This window comes from Heterodontus francisci, chromosome 18, assembly GCF_036365525.1.
Source record: "Heterodontus francisci isolate sHetFra1 chromosome 18, sHetFra1.hap1, whole genome shotgun sequence".
NCBI lineage: Eukaryota > Metazoa > Chordata > Chondrichthyes > Heterodontiformes > Heterodontidae > Heterodontus > Heterodontus francisci.
Window position 1 is genome coordinate 11,481,350 of NC_090388.1, and position 27,326 is coordinate 11,508,675.

At 45.8% G+C, this 27,326-nt stretch overlaps 1 protein-coding gene across 9 annotated transcripts in view; it reads left to right on the plus strand.

The window, feature by feature from the left end:
* The window catches only part of caps2 (calcyphosine 2), a 50,353-nt gene that overhangs the window by 19,600 nt on the left and 3,427 nt on the right, over positions 1 to 27,326 (plus strand). For all 9 annotated transcript variants that reach the window (XM_068051168.1, XM_068051166.1, XM_068051167.1 and 6 more), the window contains 8 exons: positions 760 to 834; positions 13,117 to 13,212; positions 14,566 to 14,659; positions 15,834 to 15,952; positions 18,556 to 18,623; positions 20,262 to 20,416; positions 24,048 to 24,167; positions 26,433 to 26,529. In XM_068051168.1, the coding sequence (XP_067907269.1) occupies positions 760 to 834; positions 13,117 to 13,212; positions 14,566 to 14,659; positions 15,834 to 15,952; positions 18,556 to 18,623; positions 20,262 to 20,416; positions 24,048 to 24,167; positions 26,433 to 26,529 (824 nt within the window). The remainder of the gene's footprint in view (positions 1 to 759; positions 835 to 13,116; positions 13,213 to 14,565; positions 14,660 to 15,833; positions 15,953 to 18,555; positions 18,624 to 20,261; positions 20,417 to 24,047; positions 24,168 to 26,432; positions 26,530 to 27,326) is intronic.

Below are 27,326 nucleotides of genomic sequence, written 5' to 3' on the forward strand. Positions count from 1 at the left end.
GGGGGAGTGCAGAGGTCCCTCAAAAATGTTACTCCCTTGGATAGATGGCGACACTACTTACAATTGTGAAGTAACACTGTTACAGGAATGTAAACGAAAGACCCCAAGATCTATCATTGCTTGCGCTCTCCATTAAACAGTGCCACTTCTGGCTATCCTCCCCAATCACAAGTGATGCTAACTCCTGGGGGGATGTGAGGGAAAAATAAGAAATCCTGTGACCATTTTCAGTGAAAAATTGGATCTTCCTCCACAACAAAGACAATTCAGGATACTCTGCAGAAGCATGATGCATTACTAATTAACTTGTCCCCATTCCCCATATATCCCAGTGTCCTTGGGAGCATGGGATTATCCCAGTTCTGGAAAAGACTGTTGTGCCCAAAGGTAGAAGACAGTTTCTTGATTTCTCCCCAATTCTTCTGGTGTTATAAACAACACCCTACTTGGGTTTGTTTTACAAATTACAGTTTATTTACAGCACAACACCAGGCCATTTGGCCCAGCAGGTCCATACTGGTGTTTATGCTCCACCTGAGCCTCCTCCCACACCTCTTCATCTAACCCCATCAACATATCCTTCTATTCGTTTCTTCCTCATGCACTTAAAGCTTCCTCTTAAATATATCTATGCTATTCGCCCCAGCTACTCCCTTTGGTAGTGAGTTCCACATTCTAACCACTCTCTGGGTATAGAAATTTCTCCTGAAATCGTGATTGTAATTATTAGTGACTGTCTTATATTCATTGCCTCAATAGGATAAAGACAAGTTCAACGTTGACAGAAAATCTGCTGTCAAACAAGCTGCGCTTCGATGCCCGGATCATTTCACGGTACGCTGCCGTCTTGTCAAAACTTTCACCGTTGTTACTACGTCCGATTAATGGGTTATTTAGCCCATGAAAGTTTCGGTACTGCTTTTCTTTTAAATGTTGCAGCATATGTATTCAATTTGAAGGAATTGCATGTTCTGGTATTCTCCGAGAGTGTGGAAAGCGATTAGGCATCAATTGGGAACTGTGTTGGGGGAACTGTATAAATAAACTAGGAATATCAGAATGGCCTTCCTCATCATAAAGGGATGGAAGAGAGTAGATAGAAACAGACTGTTTCCAATAAATGAGGAGTCTAGAATGAGGGGGACATAGATATGAGACTAAAATGTTAGACACTTAGGACAGACAGCAAGAAAAACATTTCACACAGAGGATTGTGAGGCCCCGGAATGCGTCACTGGAATTAGTATCTGAAGCAGAGACCATGGGCTGAATCTTCGCTCCCATATGGGGGCGAGAATGGAGTTGGGCGGGTGCGTAATTTTGTGCTGCCAGCCAGCATGCTGGTTTGCAGGCACCATACCACCCTCGGGCCATTTTCCCAGAGGCGGGATCGGGGGGCGGAAGGGCTACCCACCCACAAGTGGTAGGTAGGCAATTAATGCAAGTAAAAGACCAATTATCAGAGGCCGACTGGAATTTTCTAGGACACCCACGGCGTCGGGAACAAGCCAGTTGCCTTGAGGCCCTCCTTGCCACCTGGGTTGAGTTGCCCAACAGCAAGGCCTCCAAATGGCTCTCCAGCTTCAAGAGCCCACCTGCTGTATTTAATTGGATGTTGATCATGCCCTCTGGCCACTAATTGGCCAATTCAGGGAAAATCGCTGCCGAGTGACTGTTCCCAACACAGTACAGGGTCGGGACCCCATTTGACCCCAATGTCACGAGCCCGACCCAGAAGGCTGAATCCTGCCTTATGTCTACATTTAGGAACAGAATAGATAGATGGTTGAAAGAAAGAGTAAAGGGATGTTGGAACAAGGAGGTACAAGGGATCAAAACTACTGCACAAACCAACACAGACTGTTTAGCTGTTTTCATTTCTGTGTAATTTGTAACTTTATTTTGGCAGCATCATTTTTCTTTATGGTAATTTTTTTTAATCTGACAAAGATTTGAATTGTCTTGTTCTAGAAGCTTTCATTAATCTCTTTAGTGATTGAATGCTGTGAAAAATCACATACTTTATATGTTAGCTAGATATTACAGAAGAAAACTTATTAATCTTATACAATGAAAAAACCGAGAGTTGATAGAGTGATTCTGTTGATCCATTGGGGAGCAGTAAGGAACACCTTTCAGGAAATTGTGGTTGCAGTTTAATGGCAACCAGCACCCTACAAGCACCACTTGGTGTCACTTGGTGTACTGGACTGCAGAATTGCCCAATAAGTAAAATACTGGAACTGCATAACAGGTCCAACAATATCTCATTCATTCTGACAAAGCATCTACATCCAAATCGTCAGCATCTACTGTGATGAATAATGAGTTTATCGTCACATTTGCAATGACAAGATCGCTTATAGACAATTACATGTGAGTCCCTGCTTCCACAAAAACTTGTGTGCTATATATTATAATATATATAATATACTATATTTCAAGATGGCTCCTGGGCTGGAAGCTCCCTAGGAAGCTCCCTTGCTGTTCAACTCTATCCATGGCCATCTGCTCCCATCCCTAACGTTTTCTCCCCCAATCTGCCCTCTTAAACTGTTTAAATTCCCCTGGCTCTTTAAATCAGTTCATTTTAGCCCTAACTAAAAGCTAACAGTTAGTTTAGTGTATGTTACCTGGGCCCACTGCCCTCCCCCAGCCACACCTGCTCTTTGTTTTCTCAATGAAATTGATCCGGATGAAACTGACGAGAACAGCTGCCGATACTTTAATCTCCGATCCTGCTGTCTTCACAGTCCAGAGTGTCTGCAGCCACGGCATGCGGTAAGTCCATTGAGGTGAAGAAGGAGCTGCGGGACCCGAGAGAAGTCCTGTGAAAAGGTGCCCCGAACACCCAAAACATCCACGAACGGCACCCCCGGCCGCAACTTCAAAGCGCCCGCGGGAGATGGCTCGGAGAGCATCTGCAGCGCACTGTCGGCAATGCTGCATGCCTTTATTTAAACCACTGCAAAAAAAAACCCTTAACAAATGTAATCACCTCTAAGTCTGCCAAATGATGCTTCACCTCCCGAAGGACGTGGATGAGCTTTCCGGACGTCGATGGTGGGCACTGAGGAAATGGCTTATTACCTGCACCAGATTCCACCCCCCCCTCCCCCCCCCCTTTACCCCCCTTCCACCCCCCCCCCACCCCCGTCCCCTTCCCTGCTCCACCCTCTCAGCTCACCCCCTCACAACCCCGTCCCAGCCCGCCCCCCCTCGCACCATCTTCACCCCGCACCCCCTTCCCCTGCACCCCCCCCCCCACCCCCTCCCTCTACCCCTCCCCCTTGCATCCCCTCCTCCCACCGGCACCATCCTACACCTGTGTAGGGGCCCCAACAACCCCACTGCCTTGTGGGCGTCTCGGGAGAGACCAAGGCTAAGGGAGTAAACCCTAACAGAAAATCCGGAGCGGAACCCCGTAGGCGGTCATGTGTCACCTTTGGCATGTTTCCGGCAGTTCCTGCAGCCATACTGGTGCCAAACGTCGTGTCCTGCACTCCTTTGGACCCCACCAGAAAGGCCGAGAGGGGGGTTTTGACGACTGGGCAACTCTCAACCTCCATAAATTTGCCCAGGCATGCGCCATGGAGAGGTCACTCCATAGTTGCCTCACAGCGACTGAAACAACACGGAAGGCAGCAGTTACGGGTTATAAGTCCAGATAAATTGGCGTAGAAACTGGGCGCCACGGGTTGCCTTTGTCGGTGGGAGAGGTCATTGCACCTCACTGGACAGCTACCGCCCGCCTCAAACCGGGCAGCCCCCGGTCAATAAGGTTCTGTCCCGCCACAGTCTGCCTGCTTCAATGGGTGCTTGGAGCTCAGGGTCATTGCCCGAAAGGTGGACTGATACACCGCACCAAACAACATGAAAAAAGGAAAGAAGGTACCAGCCCTTCGCTTTGCAAGCTGGAACGTCAGAACTATGTGTCCTGGCCTGTCGGAAGACCTTACACAAATCAACGATTCTCGGAAGACCGCCATCATTAACAACGAGCTCAGTAGACTCAATGTGGACATTGCAGCACTTCAGGAGACTCGCCTCCCCGCGAGTGGCTCTCTAGCAGAGCAAGACTACACCTTCTTCTGGCAGGGCAGGGATCCTGAAGAACCAAGACAGCATGGAGTGGGCTTCGCCATCAGAAACTCCTTGCTCAGCATGATAGAGCCTCCCTCAAATGGCTCGGAACGCATACTGTCCATCCGACTGCTCACCACCTCTGGTCCAGTACACCTACTCAGCATCTATGCTCCAACACTCTGTTCCGCACCTGAAGCTAAAGACCAGTTCTATGAACAACTCCATAACATCATTAGCAGCATCCCCAACACCGAACACCTATTCCTGCTGGGGGACTTTAATGCCAGGGTTGGGGCCGACCATGACTCATGGCCCTCCTGCCTTGGGCGCTATGGCGTTGGAAGGATGAATGAGAACGGGCAGAGACTGCTTGAGTTGTGTACCTATCATAACCTCTGCATCACCAACTCGTTCTTTCACACTAAACCCTGTCACCAGGTTTCATGGAGGCACCCAAGATCACGTCGTTGGCACCAGCTAGACCTCATTGTCACAAGGCGAGCCGCCTTAAACAGTGTTCAAATCACACGCAGCTTCCACAGTGCGGACTGCGACACCGACCACTCCCTGGTGTGCAGCAAGGTTAGACTCAGACCAAAGAAGTTGCATCATTCCAAGCAGAAGGGCCACCCGCGCATCAACACGAGCAGAATTTCTCACCCACAGCTGTTACAAAAATTTCTAAATTCACTTGTAACAGCCCTTCAAAACACTCCCACAGGGGATGCTGAGACCAAGTGGGCCCACATCAGAGACGCCATCTATGAGTCAGCTTTGACCACCTACGGCAAAAGTGCGAAGAGAAATGCAGACTGGTTTCAATCTCATAATGAAGAGCTGGAACCTGTCATAGCCGCTAAGCGCATTGCACTTTTGAACTACAAGAAAGCCCCCAGCGATTTAACATCCGCAGCACTTAAAGCAGCCAGAAGTACTGCACAAAGAACAGCTAGGCGTTGCGCAAACGACTACTGGCAACACCTATGCAGCCATATTCAGCTGGCCTCAGACACCGGAAACATCAGAGGAATGTATGATGGCATGAAGAGAGCTCTTGGGCCAACCATCAAGAAGATCACCCCCCTCAAATCTAAATCGGGGGACATAATCACTGACCAACGCAAACAGATGGACCGCTGGGTTGAGCACTACCTAGAACTGTACTCCAGGGAGAATGCTGTCACTGAGACTGCCCTCAATGCAGCCCAGCCTCTACCAGTCATGGATGAGCTGGACATACAGCCAACCAAATCGGAACTCAGTGATGCCATTGATTCCCTAGCCAGCGGAAAAGCCCCTGGGAAGGACAGCATTACCCCTGAAATAATCAAGAGTGCCAAGCCTGCTATACTCTCAGCACTACATGAACTGCTATGCCTGTGCTGGGACGAGGGAGCAGTACCCCAAGACATGCGCGATGCCAACATCATCACCCTCTATAAAAACAAAGGTGACCGCGGTGACTGCAACAACTACCGTGGAATCTCCCTGCTCAGCATAGTGGGGAAAGTCTTTGCTCGAGTCGCTCTGAACAGGCTCCAGAAGCTGGCCGAGCGCGTCTACCCTGAGGCACAGTGTGGCTTTCGTGCAGAGAGATCGACTATTGACATGCTGTTCTCCCTTCGTCAGATACAGGAGAAATGCCGTGAACAACAGATGCCCCTCTACATTGCTTTCATTGATCTCACCAAAGCCTTTGACCTCGTCAGCAGACGTGGTCTCTTCAGACTACTAGAAAAGATCGGATGTCCACCAAAGCTACTAAGTATCATCACCTCATTCCATGACAATATGAAAGGCACAATTCAACATGGTGGCTCCTCATCAGAGCCCTTTCCTATCCTGAGTGGTGTGAAACAGGGCTGTGTTCTCGCACCCACACTTTTTGGGATTTTCTTCTCCCTGCTGCTTTCACATGCGTTCAAATCCTCTGAAGAAGGAATTTTCCTCCACACAAGATCAGGGGGCAGGTTGTTCAACCTTGCCCGTCTAAGAGCGAAGTCCAAAGTACGGAAAGTCCTCATCAGAGAACTCCTCTTTGCTGACGATGCTGCTTTAACATCTCACACTGAAGAATGCCTGCAGAGTCTCATCGACAGGTTTGCGTCTGCCTGCAATGAATTTGGCCTAACCATCAGCCTCAAGAAAACGAACATCATGGGGCAGGATGTCAGAAATGCTCCATCCATCAATATTGGCGACCACGCTCTGGAAGTGGTTCAAGAGTTCACCTACCTAGGCTCAACTATCACCAGTAACCTGTCTCTAGATGCAGAAATCAACAAGCGCATGGGTAAGGCTTCCACTGCTATGTTCAGACTGGCCAAGAGAGTGTGGGAAAATGGCGCACTGACACGGAACACAAAAGTCCGAGTGTATCAGGCCTGTGTCCTCAGTACCTTGCTCTACGGCAGCGAGGCCTGGACAACGTATGCCAGCCAAGAGCGACGTCTCAATTCATTCCATCTTCGCTGCCTTCGGAGAATACTTGGCATCAGGTGGCAGGACTATATCTCCAACACAGAAGTCCTTGAAGCGGCCAACATCCCCAGCTTATACACACTACTGAGTCAGCGGCGCTTGAGATGGCTTGGCCATGTGAGCCGCATGGAAGATGGCAGGATCCCCAAAGACACATTGTACAGCGAGCTCGCCACTGGTATCAGACCTACCGGCCGTCCATGTCTCCGTTATAAAGACGTCTGCAAACGCGACATGAAATCGTGTGACATTGATCACAAGTCGTGGGAGTCAGTTGCCAGCATTCGCCAGAGCTGGCGGGCAGCCATAAAGACAGGGCTAAATTGTGGCGAGTCGAAGAGACTTAGTAGTTGGCAGGAAAAAAGACAGAGGCGCAAGGGGAGAGCCAACTGTGCAACAGCCCCAACAAACAAATTTCTCTGCAGCACCTGTGGAAGAGCCTGTCACTCCAGAATTGGCCTTTATAGCCACTCCAGGCGCTGCTTCACAAACCACTGACCACCTCCAGGCGCGTATCCATTGTCTCTCGAGATAAGGAGGCCCAAAAAGACTATATTTAATATAGTAAAAGTCGAAGAGACTTAGTAGTTGGCAGGAAAAAAGACAGAGGCGCAAGGGGAGAGCCAACTGTGCAACAGCCCCAACAAACAAATTTCTCTGCAGCACCTGTGGAAGAGCCTGTCACTCCAGAATTGGCCTTTATAGCCACTCCAGGCGCTGCTTCACAAACCACTGACCACCTCCAGGCGCGTATCCATTGTCTCTCGAGATAAGGAGGCCCAAAAGAAAAAAAAGAAAAATATAGTAAAACATCTCAAGGCACTTCACAGAAGCATTATCAAACAAAATTTGATACTAACACACGTAAGGAGATGTCAGGGCAGATGACCAAAAGCTTAGTCAAAGAGGTAGGGTGTAGGGGGCGTCTTAAAGGAGGAGAGAGAGGTAGAGGGGCAGACAGATTTAAAGAGGGAATTCCAGAGTTTAGAGTCTTGGCAGCTGAATGTATGGCCACCAGTGGTGGAGCGATTAAAATCGGGGATGGTCAAGAGGCCAGAATTGTCAGAGTGTGGATATCTCTGAGGGTTGTAGGGCTGGAGATTAAAGATAGGGAGGGGTGAGGCCATGGGCAGATTTGAAAACATGGATGAGAATTTTAAAATCTAGGCCTTGCTTAATCGGGAGCCAATGCAGGTCAGCGAGCATTGGTGATGGATGAATGGGACTTGGTGCAAGTTAGGACACGAGCTGCAGAGTTTTGGATGATCTCGAGCTTACAGAGGGTAAAACCAGGCAACGGAGAATACACATGACGGTCTGGTATGCAAGAAGTGATTTCAAAGGCATTATTTCTGAGAAACATTTCCTGACGATCTGATGAATTGTAGGTCTACTCAATCTGGCCAGTTCTACCTTGGAGAGAGATAGACAGGCTAGGTGATGTCTTCAAACTTTACTGTAAATGGCAGCTCTATTTATGTGGACAAATTATCTCTGTCCTGGGAATCAAGGAGTTAGGTCTGTTGGGTGATTCTTTTGTACTCCACTTGTCAGACTGCACTGTTGCCGCAGCTAACTGTGGTGTTTTCATATGTGGCAGACTTCACTCAACTCAGGATTGTTTCTGAAACCCTCATACAGCAGCCCACAGACTCTGTAATAAAAACAGAAAATGTTGGAAACACTCAACAGGTCAGGCAGCATCTGTGGAGAGGGAAATGGGGTTAATGTTCCAGGTCGATGACCTTTCATCAGAACTGGAAGAAGTTAGAGATTTAACAGTTTTTAAGCAAGTACAGAGCCACCGTAAAATGGGGGTGGGGGGGAGGGAGGGGAGAGAAAAGAACAAAAGGGAAGGTCTCTGATAGGGTGGAAGGTTGGAATGATTAAATGTCAAAAGGGATGATGGAGCAGGAAATGGGAAAAGAAAAGAAGCAAAAGATGGGTCCAGAGCAGCTGTAAATGGCAACAGCAGAACTGCTTCCAGCACCTGCAGTTTGAGAAAATGGAAACAGTGGTTACGATTCACGATATTAAAATCAGTGAGTCCCGAAGGTTGTAAAGTGCTTAATCAAAAGGTATGGTGCTATTGATTGAGCTTCTGTTGAGCCACATTGCTTTCCATAGACTCTAGTGAGTCAGGAGGGACACCCACATAACAAGAACAAGAGTAACTAACTAGCTATTAACGTAGCGGAAGTCCCAACGTAAGTAACCGAGGTATGAGGAAAACAGACACCAAGCCAAAAGAGGTGAGAGATTGGGAAGGGTAACCAAAAGCTTGGTCAAAGAGCTTTTTTAAAGGAGAGGGACTGTATTTCAAGCTTCAGTTTTATTTTAGCATCTTTGTTGTTTCCTGTATCCAGAGGAGGTATATTTAAGTATTTAATTACTATAAATCCACTGTTTTTGCTCCCATTCATTTACTGTTAACTGTTCAGTAAATTTGCCTGGGGTGATGGCGAAGCCATCGTCTGATGGAGTTTATTATTCTGCCTAGAGGAAGTCAAAGAATCCACTTGGTGCCACCCGATAAATGCAGCTCCCTCCACTGTGGTTGACAGGATCCTCGACCATGTCCGTTCCATTTCCCACACCTGCTCTCACCCTTTCCTCTCCCTCCCCGAATTACGATAGGGTTCCCCTTGTCTTCACCTTTTGCTCCATCAGCTTCCACATTCAGTGGATTATCCTCTGCCATTTCTGCCACCACCAAACATATCTTCCCCTCCCCTTTCAGTATTCCAAAGGGACCGTTCCCTCAGTGATGTCCTCTCCCCAACACACCCTCCTCTTCCCATGGCACCTTCCCATGCCATTGCAGGAGATGCAACACCTGCCCTTTTACCTCTTCTCTCCTCACCATCCAGGGCTTCAGACACTCCTTCCAGGTGAAACAGCGATTTACATTGAATTTACAGCACAGAAACAGACCATTCGGTCCAACTGGTCTATACTCCAAAACGAGCCTCCTCCCACCCTACTTCATCTAATCTCATCAGCATGTCCTTTTTCCTTCACATACGTATCTATCTTCTCAATTATTTCTATTATGTGTACTTCTTTCAATTTAGTATACTATATTTGCTGCTCACAATAAGATCTCTACATTGGGGAGACCAAATACAGATTGGGTGACTGCTTTGAAAAACACCTCCATTCAGTCTGTAAGTGTGACCCCAAGTTTCTGGTTGCCTGTCATTTTAATTCTCTACCCTACTGCCACTCGGATCTCTCTATCATCTGCCTCCTACACTGTTTTAATGTAGCTCTAAATAAGCTAAAGGAGCAGCAGCTCATCTTTTGATTAGGCACTTTTACAGCCTTCTGGACTCAACATTGAGTTCAACTATTTCAGATCATAACCAATGTTTTTCGACAGCTGGTGATGAATCTGCTATTCCCATTTGCATCTCCTCTGGACCCTTACTTGTCCCATTACCATCTCCTTTTGTCTTGCGCCATCATCCCTTTTGTCATTTAATCGCCTGCCTTCCACCCTATCACAGACCTACCCATTTGTTCTCTGCCCATTCCCCCCGACCCCACCACTCTCCCTGGCTCTGTATTTATTTAAAATCTCCCGAGCTAAAAATTGGTTTGCTCTGTCTTTGGGTGCTGGAGCTGTGACTCCTGATCAGCCTGCAACTTCTTGCCGCATCCTCGTTTTCATGATTGTAGTGTTCAGTCGAGTGTGACCCGTGCTGCTGGTGGGCTGAACGCTTAACAGGGGGCCTAGCAGTGAGCGTGGTTAGCATGTATTTCAGCTAGCCTGCTACTTTTAAAGGGGAGCTGCACTGATTGGAAGGAAACTGCTGCTGATTGTCTCTGCAGGAATTGGCTGTTAGAAGAAATGCCCTAAATGAAGCCGTAGGAAGAAGAAGGGCTCCCAGATTCTTTGATGCGGGGCTGGAGGCCATAGCTTAGGAGGTCAACAGGAGGAGACAGTATATGTTTCAGCAGGGGGTCAGGAGCCCACAAGGAATACCCTCAGAAGAGATTGGGAGCAGGTGAACAGGCGGACAGTTCCTGGATTCCCACCCTGAGAACCTAGAAGTGCCGCAAGAAGTTCAGTGACCTCACGTGGGTGAGTGCATCTTCATGTGACATCTCCTACCCATCACACCAGCAAGCTCTCACACTGTTCAATGCACCACACGCCCCACCACTCACCCATCAGCAGCCTCTAGCAGTCAGGACTCAGGCTGAACATTCAGATGCTGCACCTCACCCTCACACACCCGCCAATGATACCAGCCTGAGACACAGCTCTTACTGCTTCCACATTCCTCCAGCTAGTCAGCTGTGACAGACACGTCGCCCAAACACAGTGCAACACAGTCATTGACATTCTTTCCTCTCTTGCAGGACAAGGTGGCCCATAACCGCAGGGAGAAGAGCAATACCAGAGGGGGACAGGCAGGCACCCCTGCATTACCTAAGCCCACTGGAGGAGACTGAGAGTATCATGGGGTCAGCTGTGACAGAGGCCCTGGAATCTGGCATCACCGAGAACATTGAGGGTGATGATATGTTCCTGCCATATGGCCCTTCTCGCATCCCACCTCACCCTCATCCTGCTATCTGTCATGAAGTGCAATCTGCAGCCAAGCCAGGGGGAAAGGACTTTGTGTGCCAGCTCCCCAAAGGGCGAGGTTACAGACAAGTTCTGCTACAGATGAGGACTTTGAAGGTGCGGTCTCCAGGAGAATGCTGATTAGCATGGACACAGATGTGCTTGGTGCATTGACAGACCTGCCGGTTGTCACCATTAAGGAACATGGAGGGGTTCAGCTGCAATGTGGCACAACATCGCACAGAGCTTGGATCCGTCCTTTCCAGCATGGAAGCAGTGGACAACTCCCTGACAGCACTTGCAGACCGAGTTGTGATGCAGCATCTGGTGGCCGCTGTCTCAGCTTCCACTGCAGCACAAGCAGAAGCCACCCAATATCTCAGTGGAAGCTCAGATAGAGGACATGAGATCTATGCTTGCTGAAACATGGCTGTGGATACGACTGCTCAAAGAGGCCTGCAGGCTCTCGCAACAGTCCAGCAATCTGTCCTCTTAACAGATTACTAGGATTGCTGAGGCAGTGTCCCCTGGGAGTGGCAGGGGCTCCACAGAGCATGAAACTGCTGTCCACTCTCTGGATGACAGCATTCGTGCTCCCATCTCTGCCACTCCGCCAGTGCCCTTGCTGATGCTTCTCAGCCAGCCAGCCCAGATTGCTGCTGTCTATGCTGAGGTGGTGCAGTCCGAAGCCAGGCCCTCAAGGCAAAACTGCTTGACGGCGTCCTGCAGGCCATTTGCAGTTTAGCCCAGTGAATGTCAGCAGCCTTCCACCAGCCATGGGGCCAACAGTTCATAGGAGCACTAGGACAGGCAAAGGCAAGACAGGCACTAAGAGAATTCACAAGGGTGAATAGTTCAGTTTTGTATGCTCTCCTCCTCCTCCCCTTCCTCTGTGCAGAGCATCCCCTGTTTGCAGCCTTGGCTCCATTTCCTTGTTGTGCTGCAGACCCAGAGGGACTACAAGTACAGCCTTTCTGTGGACTGGTCACAAAACTCCTCTGATCTCCCTGTCAGGATGCTGTGACACTCTACTCCAAATCCAGCAAGTCACCAGAACTCCTCCAAAACAAAGCAAGAGCAACAGTAAGTCAAAAGCACCACACATGCAAGTTGCATGACTGGTTCTTTAAATAGCGTGGGGTGGGGGAGGGTCCCATGGGTAGTTGGGCACTTGGTCAGTTGTGAGCGGTTAGCAGAGGGCATTCACGGTTGCAGAATGTGCACTAAATCAGCCTGAGAGGTTGTTTGACAATACGATCGTCCGACTGTGAGAGAGCTTCCAGCACACGTATGGGACATCTGCGTTATTGCCTTTCCCAGCAGGGCCTGCTGTGCGGACCGTGCCGAAGCATGTGTGCGCTGTTTTGAGGGTCTCCAGTTTCCGTAGCTCCAGCTTCACTATGGAGCCGAATTTTGCAGCCGATACATCTCTGACACGTACCAGTTGTGACAAAGGGTCATCAATCTAAAGCATTAACTCTGTTTCTCTCTCTCCACAGATGCTGCCAGACCTGCTGAGTGTTTCTATCAAAGACAACAGTTCTCCGTTTGATCACTGTGCTTGATGCATTTACTTATACTCTGTGCAGTCACACTCCAGTTCACAGGGACTGTGGCTCGTCTATAGAAGCAGTCGGTGACCCTGTATCTAGTGTAAAAAACCCATAGAAAGATTTCTATCAATCTATATCAATTCTGTTGTCCATGAGAAAGCCACTTTGGTCGTTCATATCTCTGTAAAATTTATATGCTCCATTCTTACCAGCTGAAGATAATTTAGGATTAATATTTTGAGGACTCACTGCTGGTATAGAGTCTTGCTAGCAGTGAGGAAGGCTTGGAAAATTGAGGCTACAGGCTCAATTTTATTGAGGTTATGGCCCAGTCTGCGACCAACCCTCTGGTCTCGTGAGGTTCTCCACTGAGTGGCTGAGGAGTCTGTCTAATTCGTATGTACTTTTCTCTTTAACCAGAAATGGACGGGATGCCTGCAGAGAGCTAATTGGTTTCTTCTTTGCATTCGATAAGTCTCTTACAGTATATGAATATCGTCAGTTTGGGAAAAACAGGTATGTATCCTTGTATAAGACAGTGGTGCCACAGGGAATAAATACTTCGAGCACGGTTTGGATGCCCCAAGGGTGTGTGTGATTTGTATGGTTGGTAACCTAGTTCATTCTCTTTGAAGCTGGATCATGGGACAGTTTTGTTTTCTCCCTCTGGTCTACGTTGATCATTTGCTGATCTGTAACAAATATCTGAGACCGAATAAAAAAGAAACAGCTGATGTGAAATTATGCTTCTGATCGAATGCATCACCATAACTGACAGACTAGGCATATTTATTGTGATTTAGGCTTCTCTGGAAAGAAGAAAAGAACCTGCATTTGTTTAGCGCCTTTCACAATCTCTGGATGTCCCAAAGTGCTTTACAGTCAATTAAGTAATTTTGAAGAGTAGTCACTTTTGTAATATAGGGAGCCATGGCAGCCAAATTGTGCACAGCAAGCTCCCACCAACATCAATGAAATAACAGACCAGATGATCTGTTATAGGGATGACGTTGAGGGATAATTGCTGGCCAGGAGACTGGAGAGAGTCCCCTGCTCTTCAAAATAGCTTTGTGATCTTTTACATCCACTTGCGAGGACAGAGAGGGTCTCGGATTAACATCACATCTGAAAGATGCCATTTCCGACAATGCCGCACTCCCTCAGTGATGCACTGGAGTCGCAGCCTAGATTTTCTGCTGAATTATCTGGAGTGTGACTCGAACCCATGACTTCAGACTCAAAGGGAAGCATGCCAGCGCTGAGCTACAGCTGACACAAGATACCTTTTCATGCCAAACACAAAGGTCAGCTCCTATAAGCAAATCCACACCATCTATCAACAGAAGCGAGACCTAGTGCTCAAAGTAATGTGATTGTGTGCGCTGGGTGAACCACTTATTTGTCTCTGAATTACAAGTAGGATCTCCATTTGCCTCTCCATGGGCTGATATATATTCATTCTTTGGCCTCCTTGTCTCGAGAGAGACAATTCATTAATTCATTAATATCCTTTAAAACCTGTGTATTATTTTTAGCAGTCACTTTAAAAGATGATTAATGCCACCTTTTCGAGCAGGAGGAGCCCACAGAGATTCATTCCCAGAGACTCTTGTAATTGAAAACAAGATGGATTTCTGAAAGGGAATTCCCCATGTCTGACACACCATACTGTATCTACTTTGGTCTGTGCTGCACGGAATGGGTATGGCTTCAGCTTGCAGTCCTGAAAAGCATAAACATTTCTCAAAGGATATACAGAGGTGTCAATGCTGGGAAGCACCTGTACATTTACCTTTTGCTTTGACAGCTGTGTTCCTTTACAGTCTCTCAGAACTTCTGACGGTAAAATTGGATCCTTTTTTTTTTCAGGACAAAAGCACTTCCGTTCATTCAAAGGGGCATTTACTGTCATCAGTATGGTAGGCGAAAGGGAAGACAGTATGACATTGGTGATTTCTGTGTGGTAGGTTGAAAAATTATAGAATGGCCTGATTCTGTGCTGTACCATTCAGCCCATCAAATCTGCATCACTGTTTTCTCCATAATTTTAATGTTTCCCCTTTTTCTGTTTGCGCCCCAATCTCTTTAATATTTCTCTTTTCAAGCAACTGACCATTTCCCTTTGAAAAGAATCAGTGCTTCAACAATGGTTTTGTGGCAGAGAATTCCATGTTTCAGCCAATGTAACTTTTCAAATCTCTATTTGTTCCTGGCAACATCCCACTGAGTCTATACTGCATCTTTTCCATTGCTTTGATTTTTTTTATTCATTCATGGGATTATGGGCGTCGCTGGCAAGGCCAGCATTTATTGCCCATCCCTAATTGCACTTGAGAAGGTGGTGGTGAGCTGCCTTCTTGAACCGCTGCAGACCATGTGGAGTATGTATATTTGAAGTGTAGTCACTGTTGTAATCTAGCAGCCAACTGCACACAGAAAACCCCCACAAACAGCAATGTGGTAATGACCAGATAATCTATTGTAGTAACATTAGTTGAGAGATAAATATTTGCCAAGACACTTGGGATAGTTCCCTGCTCTTCTTTGAAATATTGTCATGGGATCTTTTAGGTTGACCCAAGAGGGCTGATGGGGCCTCTGTTAACGTCTCATAATAAAGACAGTGCCCCTGACAGTGCAGCACTCCTCAGTACTCAGAGGTGAGAGTATTGTCCATTGAGCCATGATGGACACCTAAGTTTAACATATCTCCTCACTTTTGTAGTTCATGCCTCTAGCGTTCCATTTGCCTCTCCATAGGCTGATCTATATTCATAATACCCTTTAAAACCTGTGTATTATTTGTCATTTTACCTTTTATCAGTTGAGGGTACAGTATTTCAGATTATTGTAAGAAAGCAATTGATTCACTAAAGTCCTTTTAGGGAAGGAAGCATGCCAGCCTTTCCAAGTCTAGTCTACATGTCACTCCAGTTCCACGCCAACATAGTTGACTCTGGCCTAGCAAGCCACAACCAGCGGCTCACCACCACCTTCTCGAGGAAATTGGGGATGGACAATAAATGTTGCCCTTGTCAGCGATGCCTGAGGCTGAATAAAAACCAAATAAAACATTATTGCACTTCAGCTCATGTATACAGTGGTGTCATTTCCAATTTCTTTCTCTTCTGTGCCAGGGTACGAATCTGACCTTACTGACCTCACAACACATTGGTCTCCCAACAAGTGTCCAAGAGAAACGGTTATTAATTTTACGGATCATCAGCATTGATGAAATGGCTAAGCGCTCATTGCTGTAAGTACTTGAGGAATTTCTTACCATTTTCATCTCTTCTACAAGACTCAATAACGGAAGTAACAAGTCACAGAGATAAATAAAGTGAAGCACCTTTGGATGCCATCAAGGTAGGTTTTAAAGAGCATCTTAAAATAAGGAGACCACACTATCCAGGGCACAGCCTAAACAGAACTATCAAACAGGCTTGGATCTCCCAGTCTGTCACACTACCGAAAGGTCATTGACCTGAAACATTAACTCTGTTTATCTCTCCACAGATGCTGTCTGACTTGCTGAGTATTTCCAGCATTTTTTGTTTCATTTTAAATTTCCAGCACCTGCTTTTGAAGTAAATTTTGTATTAAGCATGAAAAAAAATGAATGTGAATGCAGTCTCTATTCGGGTATTTGTTTTGAAGTGAATTAGCCCCTCTAGTAGTTAAATTATAGTGAAGAATCTTAACAATTTTACAGACTGGGAATTCCAACCTCACTTGATAGCTTCTTCCCTAGATAGAATGGCCTCCTTTTAAGATGCTCCTTTAAAACCTACCTCTTTGACGTCTCAAAGCATTTCACAGGAGAATTATCGAACAAACTTTGACACTGAGCCACGTAGGCCTGCCGGGAGGGCATTGGAATGGTGAGTCTGGAGGTGACAAAGGCTTTGATGTGGGTTTTAGCAGGGGATAAGCTGAGATGGGCTGTGTTCTCGCACCCACACTGTTTGGGATTTTCTTCTCCCTGCTGCTCTCTCACACGTTCAAGTCTTCAGAAGAAGGAATTTTCCTCTACACAAGATCAGGTGGCAGGTTGTTCAACCTTGCCTGCCTAAGAGCGAAGACCAAAGTACAGAAAGTCCTCATCAGGGAACTCCTCTTTGCTGACGATGCTGCATTAACATCTCACACTGAAGAGTGTCTGAAGAGTCTCATCGACAGGATTGCGGCTGCCTGCAACAAATTTGGCCTAACCATCAGCCTCAAGAAAACGAACATCATGGGACAGGACATCAGAAATGCTCCATCCATCAATATCGGCGACCACGCTCTGGAAGTGGTTCAAGAGTTCACCTACCTAGGCTCAAGTATCACCAGTAACCTGTCTCTCGATGCAGAAATCAAGCGCATGGGAAAGGCTTCCACTGCTATGTCCAGACTGGCCAAGAGAGTGTGGGAAAATGGCACACTGACACGGAACACAAAAGTCCGAGTGTATCAAGCCTGTGTCCTCAGTACCTTGCTCTATGGCAGCGAGGCCTGGACGACGTATGTCGGCCAAGAGCGATGTCTCAATTCATTCCATCTTCGCTGCCTCCGGAGAATCCTTGGCATCAGGTGGCAGGACCGCATCTCCAACACAGAAGTCCTCGAGGTGGCCAACATCCCCAGCTTATACACACTACTGAGTCAGCGGCGCTTGAGATGGCTTGGCCATGTGAGTCGCATGGAAGATGGCAGGATCCCCAAGGACACATTGTACAGCGAGCTCGCCACTGGTATCAGACCTACCGGCCGTCCATGTCTCCGCTTTAAAGACGTCTGCAAACGTGACATGAAGTCCTGTAACATTGATCACCAGTCGTGGGAGTCAGTTGCCAGCGATCGCCAGAGCTGGCGGTCAGCCATAAAGACGGGGCTAAAGTGTGGCGAGTCGAAGAGACTTAGCAGTTGGCAGGAAAAAAGACAGAAGCGCAAGGGGAGAGCCAACTGTGTAACAGCCCCGACAACCAATTTTTTCTGCAGCACCTGTGGAAGAGTCTGTCACTCTAGTATTGGCCTTTATAGCCACTCCAGTCGCTGCTTCACAAACCATTGACCACCTCCAGGCGCTTACCCATTGTCTCCCGAGACAGGGAGGCCGAAGAAGAAGAAGCTGAGATGGGCAATGTTGCGCCGGTGGAAGTAGGTAGGCTTGGTGATGATGAGGAGATGGGGTTGGAAGCTTAACTTGGAGTCAAATAGGATGCCAAGGCTGCTTGCATTTATATAATGCCTTTAATGTAGAAAAACATCTCAAGGTGCTGCAGAGAGAACAGAAGTGCACATGGTATCATAGTGGTAATGTTACTGGGCTAGTTATGCAGAGGCCTGGACTTTTTTTTTATTCTTTCATAGTACATGAGCGTCCATGGCAAGGCCAGCATTTGTTGCCCATCCCTAATTGCCCTTGACTAATTCTGAGACATGAGTTCAAATCCCACCAAGGCAGCTGGGGGAATTTAAATTCAATTAATTAATAAATCTGGAATAAAATGTTAATTTTATTAATAATCATAAAACTACTGGATTGTTGTAAAAATCTATCTGGTTCACTAATGTCCTTCAGGGGAGGAAATCTGCCATCCTTACCTGGTCTGGCCAACATGTGAAGGCAGCTCACCATCACCTTCTCAAGGGTAATTAGGGATGGGCAACAAATTCTGGCCTTGCCAGTGACAGTCACATCCCAGAAACGAATTTTAAAAAAAATACACATCAGTATCAGAATTTATGATTGAGTTTCGTATCTAGCATATGAAGACTCATTTCTAACTGCAGGCACCATACAAAATGTATGTTCTACCCTTTTCTTCATTTCATTTTGAACACAACTTTTTTTTCTCAATTAATTTGCTACAGAACCAGCAATAATCCAGCTTTGAGTAAGCAAGAGATCGATGACAGAAATATCATTATGGCTGTGCAAGGTGAAGATTAAAGGACGTACCCGTGATGCAAAAACAGTAAATAACTGTATCGAAACCGAGCTGTCTGCAGTGATTGGCCTTTATCTTTCACATTCTTTAACTTAAATATGTAGCGTTTGTTTCTATAAACTTAAAACCATTTCATTATAATTGTTTTCCTCACAGATGTTGGTTCAACTCTTTTTCTTTAATAATCTAACATTGCCTTCTGGCTAGCTGAATCATCTAGGCAGAGTTGAACCAATGTTGAGGAACTTGTCTCAACTCTTTCCTTTACTCATATTTTGCGTATTGTTGTTATATAAGTAAGGTCCCATTAATGTAGAAAAGCTGTGAGTCTTCAGTGCCCGAGCTTTTGGTCCTTGCGGATTGCTCAGGTGCAAAGTTCACAGGCCACACTTGCAGTTTAAATCGACAACCCCATTAATTTGCTTTATATCTCAAGCTGCAAATACAAGCAGACCCCAGTCTTTTCAATTAGGATTTATCAACTGGTGAGGCAACAATGCCGGGAACAGCCCCATTCAAACTTCCGGTTCATAGAAGCATAAAGCACAGAAGAAGGCTTTTGGTACATCATGCCTGTTCCGCCTCTTTAAAAGAATTATCCAATTAGTCCCCCTCTTCTGCCCTTTCCCCATAATCCTGCATTTTTTTCCTTTTCAGGTATTTATCCAATTCCCTTTTGAAAGTTACTTTTGAATCTGCTTCCACCACCCTTTCAGGCAGCGCATTCCAGATCACAATTCACTGCATAAAATAAATGTCTTGCTGCTGTCAAAGTTAATGCCAGTGTAAAAACACAGGAATGTAGCAGATACTTGTTAATCCTTGATGTCTGAGCTTTGACAATCTGTAGATCTACCCAAGTCCTGTTTTGTGTGGCTGTTTAAAATACAATAGCAGTTTGACACCAGTCTGATTTGAAAAGTTCCAGCCACGTATCTCACGCAGTGTAAAGTATTGCTACCAGTTTACTGAATCAGGCAATTCTCCTTATCTGCAGTTGCTGTTCCTCCAGGTCTGATGCCTTGAGTTGTGTTTTCTATGTTCTTAAAAAAAAAAGTTTCCCATTTCCCCCAGTTCTTGAACCAATTAACGTAAATCTGTGTCCTCCTGAAGATGGAAACATTTCCACCCTATTTATCAAATTTTCCTCATAATTTTGAACGCCTCAATTAAATCTCCCTTAACCTTCTCTGCTTTAAGGAGATCCACAAAATTCAAATCGGGCAAACCAACAAATAAGAAAGACTTTGAGTACTATGTGACTTGTGGGCCAGATTGATGAGAGTAAAAGCAGGTGTAGAAATAGGAAGAAAGTATAATTTGTTGCAGAGCATCAGGACTTTGCTCCAATAAAATTGATATGCCTACCAGATCTAACCTGGGTCTTAAATGTTATGAGCAATTTGCTGATCTCTAGTTGACCTCTCTGCTACAGTTACCTGGATTCTCCCTGGGGATGTAACCAAGCAATCCTTACAACTGATGACTTTGACTCACAGTTTGTGAGCATGGTCACAGAAGAGCTGCTAGCGTTCCTGATAAATTTAGTTGAAGTGAGAAAGTAACGATCAAAAGTTCTGTTGCACGTCGGAAGTCAAATTTAACTTTTTTCTTGTTGCTGTTACTAAGGCCTTCTGAAAGAAAAGCTCAAGAAGAGAGGAGTTCGCACCGTGACTGGTTTGGTGAAGTTTTTCCGCCTGCGCGATCAGTGTGTAGGTGGAGTTCTGCAGCAAACGGAACTGAAACAAGGTCTGAAGCAGTTCCACTTGGAGCTGCCAGATAAGGTCAGGACAAACAACAACAACTGTATAAAACACTAGTTAGGCCACAGCTGGAGTACTGTGTACAGTTCTGGTCACCACACTATAGGAAGGATGTGATTGCACTGGAGAGGGTGCAGAGGAGATTCACCAGGATGTTGCCTGGGCTGGAGCATTTCAGCTATGAAGAGAGACTGAAAAGGCTAGGATTGTTTTCCTTAGAGCAGAGAAGGCTGAGGGGGGACATGATTGAGGTATACAAAATTATGAGGGGCATTGATAGATTAGATAGGAAGAAACTTTTTCCCTTAGTGGAGGGGTCAATAACCAGGGGGCATAGATTTAAGGTAAGGGGCAGGAGGTTTAGAGGGGATTTGAGGGAAAATGTTTTCACCCAGAGGGTGATTGGAATCTGGAACACACTGCCTGAAGAGGTGGTAGGGGCAGGAACCCTCACAACATTTAAGGAGTATTTAGATGAGCACTTGAAATGCCATAGCATACAAGGCTACAAGCCAAGTGCTGGAAATTGGGATTAGAATAGGTAGGTGCTTGATGGCCGGCACAGACACGATGGGCCAAAGGGCCTGTTTCTGTGCTGTATGACTCTATGTCTCTAACTTGCTTTATGTAGCGCCTTTAACATTGTAAACATCCCAAGGCGCTTCACAGGAGTGATTATCAGACAGAATTTGACACTGAGCCAAATAAGGAGAAATTAGAGCAGATGACCAAAAGCTTGGTCAAAGAGATAGGTTATAAGAAGCATCTTAAAGAAGGAAAGAGGGGATTAGGAGGCAAGTCCAGAGGGCCTAGGCAACTGAAGCCTAGGGCATGGCCACAAATGGTGAAGCAAAAAAAAAAACAGACATGCCCCAGAAGCAAGAATTAGGGGAGCTCAGATATAATAGAATTATAGAATGGTTACAGCACAGAAGGAGGCCATTCAGCCCATCGTGTCCATACCAGCTCTCTGCAAAAACAACTCACCTACTCCCACTTCCCTGCCTTTTCTCCGTAGTCCTGTAAAAATTTTTCTCTTTAGATAGTTATTCAGTTCTCTTTTGAAGGCCTCCACCACACTCTCAGGCAGTGCATTCCAGATCTTAACCACTCACTGCATCAAAAAACTTTTCCTCATGTCACCTCTGGTTATTTTGCCAATCACCTGTAAATCAGTGTCCTCTGGTCCTCAACCCTTCCACCAATGGGAACAGTTTCTCCCTATCTACTTTGTCCAGACTCCTCATGATTTTGAACACCTCTATCAAATCACCTTTTAACCTTCTCTCCTCCCAGGAGAACAGCTCCAGCTTCTCCAATCTATCCATGTAACTGAAGACCCTCATCCCTAGAACCATTCTCATAAATTGTTTCTGCACCCTCTCTAATGTCTTCACATCCTTCCGAAAGTGTGGTGCCCAGAATTGGACACATTACTCCAGTTGAGGCTGAACCAGTGTTTTATAAAGGTTCACGATAACGTCCTTGCTTTTGTACTCGATGCCTCTATTTACAAAGCCCAGGATCCCTTGTGCCTTATTAACCGTTTTCTGCTACCTTCAACAATTTTGCACATATACCCTCAGGTCCCTCTGCTCCTGCACCCCCTTTAGAATTGTATCCTTTTTTATATTGCCTTTCCTTGTTCTTCCTACCAAAATGTATTGCTTCACACTTTGCGTTAAATTTCATCTGCCACGTGTCCACCCATTCCACCAGCCTGTCTATGTCCTCTTGAAGTCTATCACTATCCTCCTTACAGTTCACAATACTTCCAATATAATAAAAGCAAAATACTGCAGATGCTGGAAATCTGAAATAAACACAGTGCTGGAAATACTCAGCAGGTCTGGCAGCATCTGTGGAGAGAGAAACCGAGTTAATGTTTCAGGTCAGTGTCCTTTCATCAGAACAATACTTCCAAGTTTAGTTTCATCTACAAATTTTGAAATTGTGCCCTGCACACCCAAGTCTAGGTCATAATTGTAGATCAAGAAAAGCAGTGGTCCTAGTACCGATCCCTGGGGAACTCCAGTATATACTGTCCACCAGACCAAAATAAAATTGTTCTACTACTCTCTCTTTCCTGTCACTTAACCAACTTCGTATCCATGCTGCCACTGTTCCTTTTTATTTTATGGGCTCTAATTTTGCTGATGAGCCTGTTATGTGGCATTTTATCAAACCACAGGGTCAGAGGGTTGTGGGACTGGAGGAGGTTGCAGAGATAGGGAGGGGTGAGGCTGTGGAGGGATTTGAAAACAAGGATGAGAATTTTAAAATTGAGGCCATGCTGGACAGGGAGTCAATGTAAGTCAGCGAAGAGAGGGGTGATGGGTGAATGGCACTTGGTGCAACTGAAGACATGGGCAGCAGAATTTTAGATGACTTCAAGTTGACAGAGAGTAGATACCACACAAGATGTATGTAATGCTGTTGTAATGTAAAAGTGTGAAAATCAAATGCTGTGTTCTGAGATACGAAAATACTTTAAGTTCATTCTTGTGACGTTGGTGTCATTGGCAAAGATGGCATTTATTTATTTTTATTTAGAGATACAGCACTGAAACAGGCCCTTCGGCCCACCGAGTCTGTGCCGACCAACAACCACCCATTTATACTAACCCTACAGTAATCCTATATTCCCTACCACCTACCTACACTAGGGGCAATTTACAATGGCCAATTTACGTATCACCTGCAAGTTTTTGGCAGTGGGAGGAAACCGGAGTACCCGGCGAAAACCCACGTGGTCACAGGGAGAACTTGCAAACTCCGCACAGGCAGTACCCAGAACTGAACCCAAGTCACTGGAGCTGTGAGGCTGTGGTGCTAACCACTGCACCACTGTGCCGCCGTTTATTGACCATCCCTAAGTTGTCCAAGGTTTGATATAACTGCAGGAGCTCGCTACGCCATTTCAGAGGAAAGTTCAGAGTCAACCATGTTGATGTGAGACTGGAGTCACCTATAGGCCAGACTGGGTAAGAAGAGTAGGTTTCCTTCCCTAAAGGACGTTAGTTGAACTAGTTGGGTTTTTACAACAATCTAACAGCTTCTCTTCTACTGATAGCAGCTCTTTATTTACCTATTTTTGAAACTGAATTCAATTTCTCAAACTGCCAAGGTGGGATTTGAACTGGTGTTCTCCCAGATAGGTGCCCGTTCTTATTGAGGTTTACTTGCAGTAGTCAAGCATCCACTGCCGTCGTCACACTCGCATGTATCTTGGTAAACTTGCGAATCATTCGCCCTACACCAACACCTAATGATTCTCATTGAACAAGTAGAGTCAGTTCAAGAGAAAGAAATGATAGATGTCAAACTGAACTGTTGTAAATGAAAGCAGCAACAATGTATGCTGTGGTGATTAATTGTACTTTGATAAACTCCTCTTCCAGTCTTCAGTTTATTATCACACATTATTATTGTAGCCTGCAAAAACAATTACTGTACTAAATGACCTAAACGATTTATCCCAACACTAACAAATATTAAATTGTTCAAGTTATTTTTTTGTGATACACTGGACTACTGGTAACCTGTTCCAAAATTGCATTATCTTGTTTATCAAGAATGAGGAGGAAGTTGAAATCTGCAGGGTACTTAAAATAACACTTTAGTGTACACTAAAAATGTTGTTTCTTTGTAGGATTTTGAGTCTATATGGCTTATACTGGACCAAGACTGTGATGGTGAAGTAGATTATTACCAGTTTATTCAAGTCGTCATTGGAGAAATGAACGAATTTCGCAAAGCATTCGTTAGGAAAGTAAGATTGTTATCTTCCTTTGTGTCACATTACCAATATGTTAGAAGGGATGGTCCATAAACTTGGGCCTAAGTCAGGCTTCAATTAGTAAATAATAACATATTGAGGGTTTACTTTCAGACAGAAAACTACAGGCTCCTAACTGCTTCATAATAAAGATTTGCATTTATATAATACATTTCACATTCTCAGGATGTTTTAAAGATCTTTGCACAATGAACTAGTTTTGAGCTGCAGTCATTGGTGTCATGTAGGCAAATGAGGTCACCAATTTGCACAGTTTTGGGTCTCACAACTGGGTCATGGAAAGTTAAAGGCTGAATTTTCCCATTGGGGGCAGGAAACAGGAGCAGGACTGTTTCTGGATCCCAAAAGCGCCCCAGGGGGGAAATGGTCATTCTTTGGGATTTTAACTGGGGCACCCCTTAATCAGCATTGTTCCCAGTACCGACCCCTGGGGCCAAGAGGCTTTCCAGCTTGAGAGGAGCAGCCAGCTCCAGTAAAGGATTAGTAACTGAGAGGGTGCTTCAACATGGAGGCATCTTCTCACCAAACTCTTTATAAAAAAAAAAATCAAATAAAAAACAAAAAAGCAGCCAGGCAACCATTGTGGGGGGGGGGGGGGGAGGGGAGGGGGAGAGTAGGGAATCCCTGTACAGGGTGACACCTTTGGCTGCACCACACCCAGGCAGGGAGGGCCTGTAGGCCTGCCTAGAGCATTAGCACTGCGGCCTGCCGCTGGGTGCCTGCCTCTCGGCATTTGAACTGCCCTATGTCGCGTTGGGAAATGATTAACTGCCCTTAACAAGGCTCTTATGACCTTAATTGGCTGCCCGTCTTGTGGGGGCTGGAGTCCTGCCAGCCCCGAACCTGGCTCGGCAAAAATGGCTGCCAGAATCTGGGTTGGAAAACCAGAACGCCTACCGGCACCTGTATTTCTGGGTCCCGTCTGCCTCCATTCCCGACCTTGGGGCCTCAAAATCCCGCCCAAAGTCGAAGACATTTTAAATTATGCAGTGGTGTAAAACAGCTGCTGTTGGATTGGGCCCCATTACTTTATTGACGTCAATGTAAAGGAAGGTTGTGTGGAGTGTTTAATGAATGGAGAACAAATTTTGCTTATTCATTATCTGATAGGCTGCGACTTGAAAGCTTCTTCCATGGCTGCAACCATGGCCTATATCAGCCGATGAGTGGTTAGCCCTGTACAGTGGGAGGGTTTTAAAGGATCCCACAACCCATGCTTGACACCATCCAGGTCAAAACAGCCCACTTGATTGGCACCCCATCTACAAACATTCACTCCCTCCACTACCCACGCACAGTGGCAGCAGTGTGTACCATCTACAAGATGCACTGCAGCAACGCACCAAAGCTCCTTAGATAGCACCTTCCAAACCCGCAACCTCTACCAACTAGAAGGACAAGGGCAGCAGATGCATGAGAACATCACCACCTGCAAGTTCCCATCCAAGTCACACACCCTCCTGTCTTGGAACTATATCGCCATTCCTTCACTGTCGCTGGATCAAAATCCTGGAACTCCCTTCCTAACAGCACTGTGGGTGTACCTACCCCACATGGACTTCAGCGGTTCAAGAAGGCAGCTCACCAACACTTTCTCCAGATCAGTTAGGGATGGGCAATAATTGCTGGCCTAGCCAGCGACACCAAAATCCCAGGAACGAATAAAAAAAAATACATTGCAGAAACCTCCACATCAACAACCAGACACAAGTATCCTTGCTTGATGTCAGCCCAGAATTCCAAGATGGTGCTCTGGTCTCCACTCACCAGGACTGTCCAGAGCAGAGTTTGAACCCAGGACTTTCCGACTCTGAGGTGGGGATGTTACCACTCGCTTGCTCCACTGTAATTTGGAGAGGGGCTATTTCTAGAATAGAAATGTACTATGTAATGCTCAAAGTATTATTCTACTCTTAAGCTGAAGTGGTGTTTGAACTGAACTATCCTTTAAGACCAGGAAATTCATTTGACATAAGCAAACACAATCAGGGGTCATTCAGAGTTTAATTATTCTTTGGTGAGGTAATGGCAGATTAGTGTGTGCTGGTCAGTTTCAGGTTGCACTTCAGAATCACTTGCCATTTTAAGATTAAGCTGTATCAGTAACAAAGTATGACATTGGTGTAATTGAAATACCATTTTTAATATATAAAATCTGTTTGCATTGGATAATGTGATATTGCAGTTTTTTTTAAAGCTCCTTTTATGTTACTTTGATTACATTATTTATTTTCATAGGCCTATATGAAACTTGATCCAAATAAGACCGGTAGCATTTCTGTAAATGACATTAGCAAGTTCTACAGCGGAAGGAAACACCCTAAAGTCTTATCAGGTAATAAATTAAAGGTCCTGCTTTCAGAGATACTGGAATGGACTCCCTACATCAGCAACGCTGTTCACATTTGACTCCTTTACTCAAGAATGCCTTGAGCAACACTGGGCAAATTAGACCTGATAGAGAATTATGAGCTTCTGTCTGGTCAGGAACTTTTCAAAAGAACAACGTAGCTACAGTAATACACATGATTTTAGTTCTAAACACACAACACGTTCACATGGACTGAATCTGTTTACTGATGTGTTGTGTCTTTATCCATCATATGACTCAAAACCAGATTCTATCACCATCTAATTCATCAGTGAACTTGCTGGATTTTTAAAAATATATTGGATCTTGGGAGGGGAGGATAGTAATTATTGTCCATCCCGAGTTGAGAAGATGGTGGGGGGCTGACTTCTTGAATCACTTCAGTCCATGTGGTCCCATATGGTGTTTGGCAATTCCAGGGTATTAGCCCAGTGACAATAAAGGAACAGCACTATATGTCCAAGACAGGAGGTAATTTTGTCCTCAGTGGTAGAGATTGCAGGTGAATAAGGTGCTGTCAAAGTCATTTGGGTGAGTTACTGCAGTGTGTCTTTGTAGATAATACAACCAGTGTTCTGACAGTGTAGGGGGTTCATATTAAGTCCAGTGATCAGAGCACCAATCACGCAGACTTCTCTGGCCTGGAAGGTGTTGAGCTTCCTGAGTATTGTTGCAGCTGAACCCGTCCAGGTGAGTAGTGAGTATTCCATCAGAATCCTGACTTAAACCTTGTAGATGTTGGATGGCCTTTGGGAAGTCAG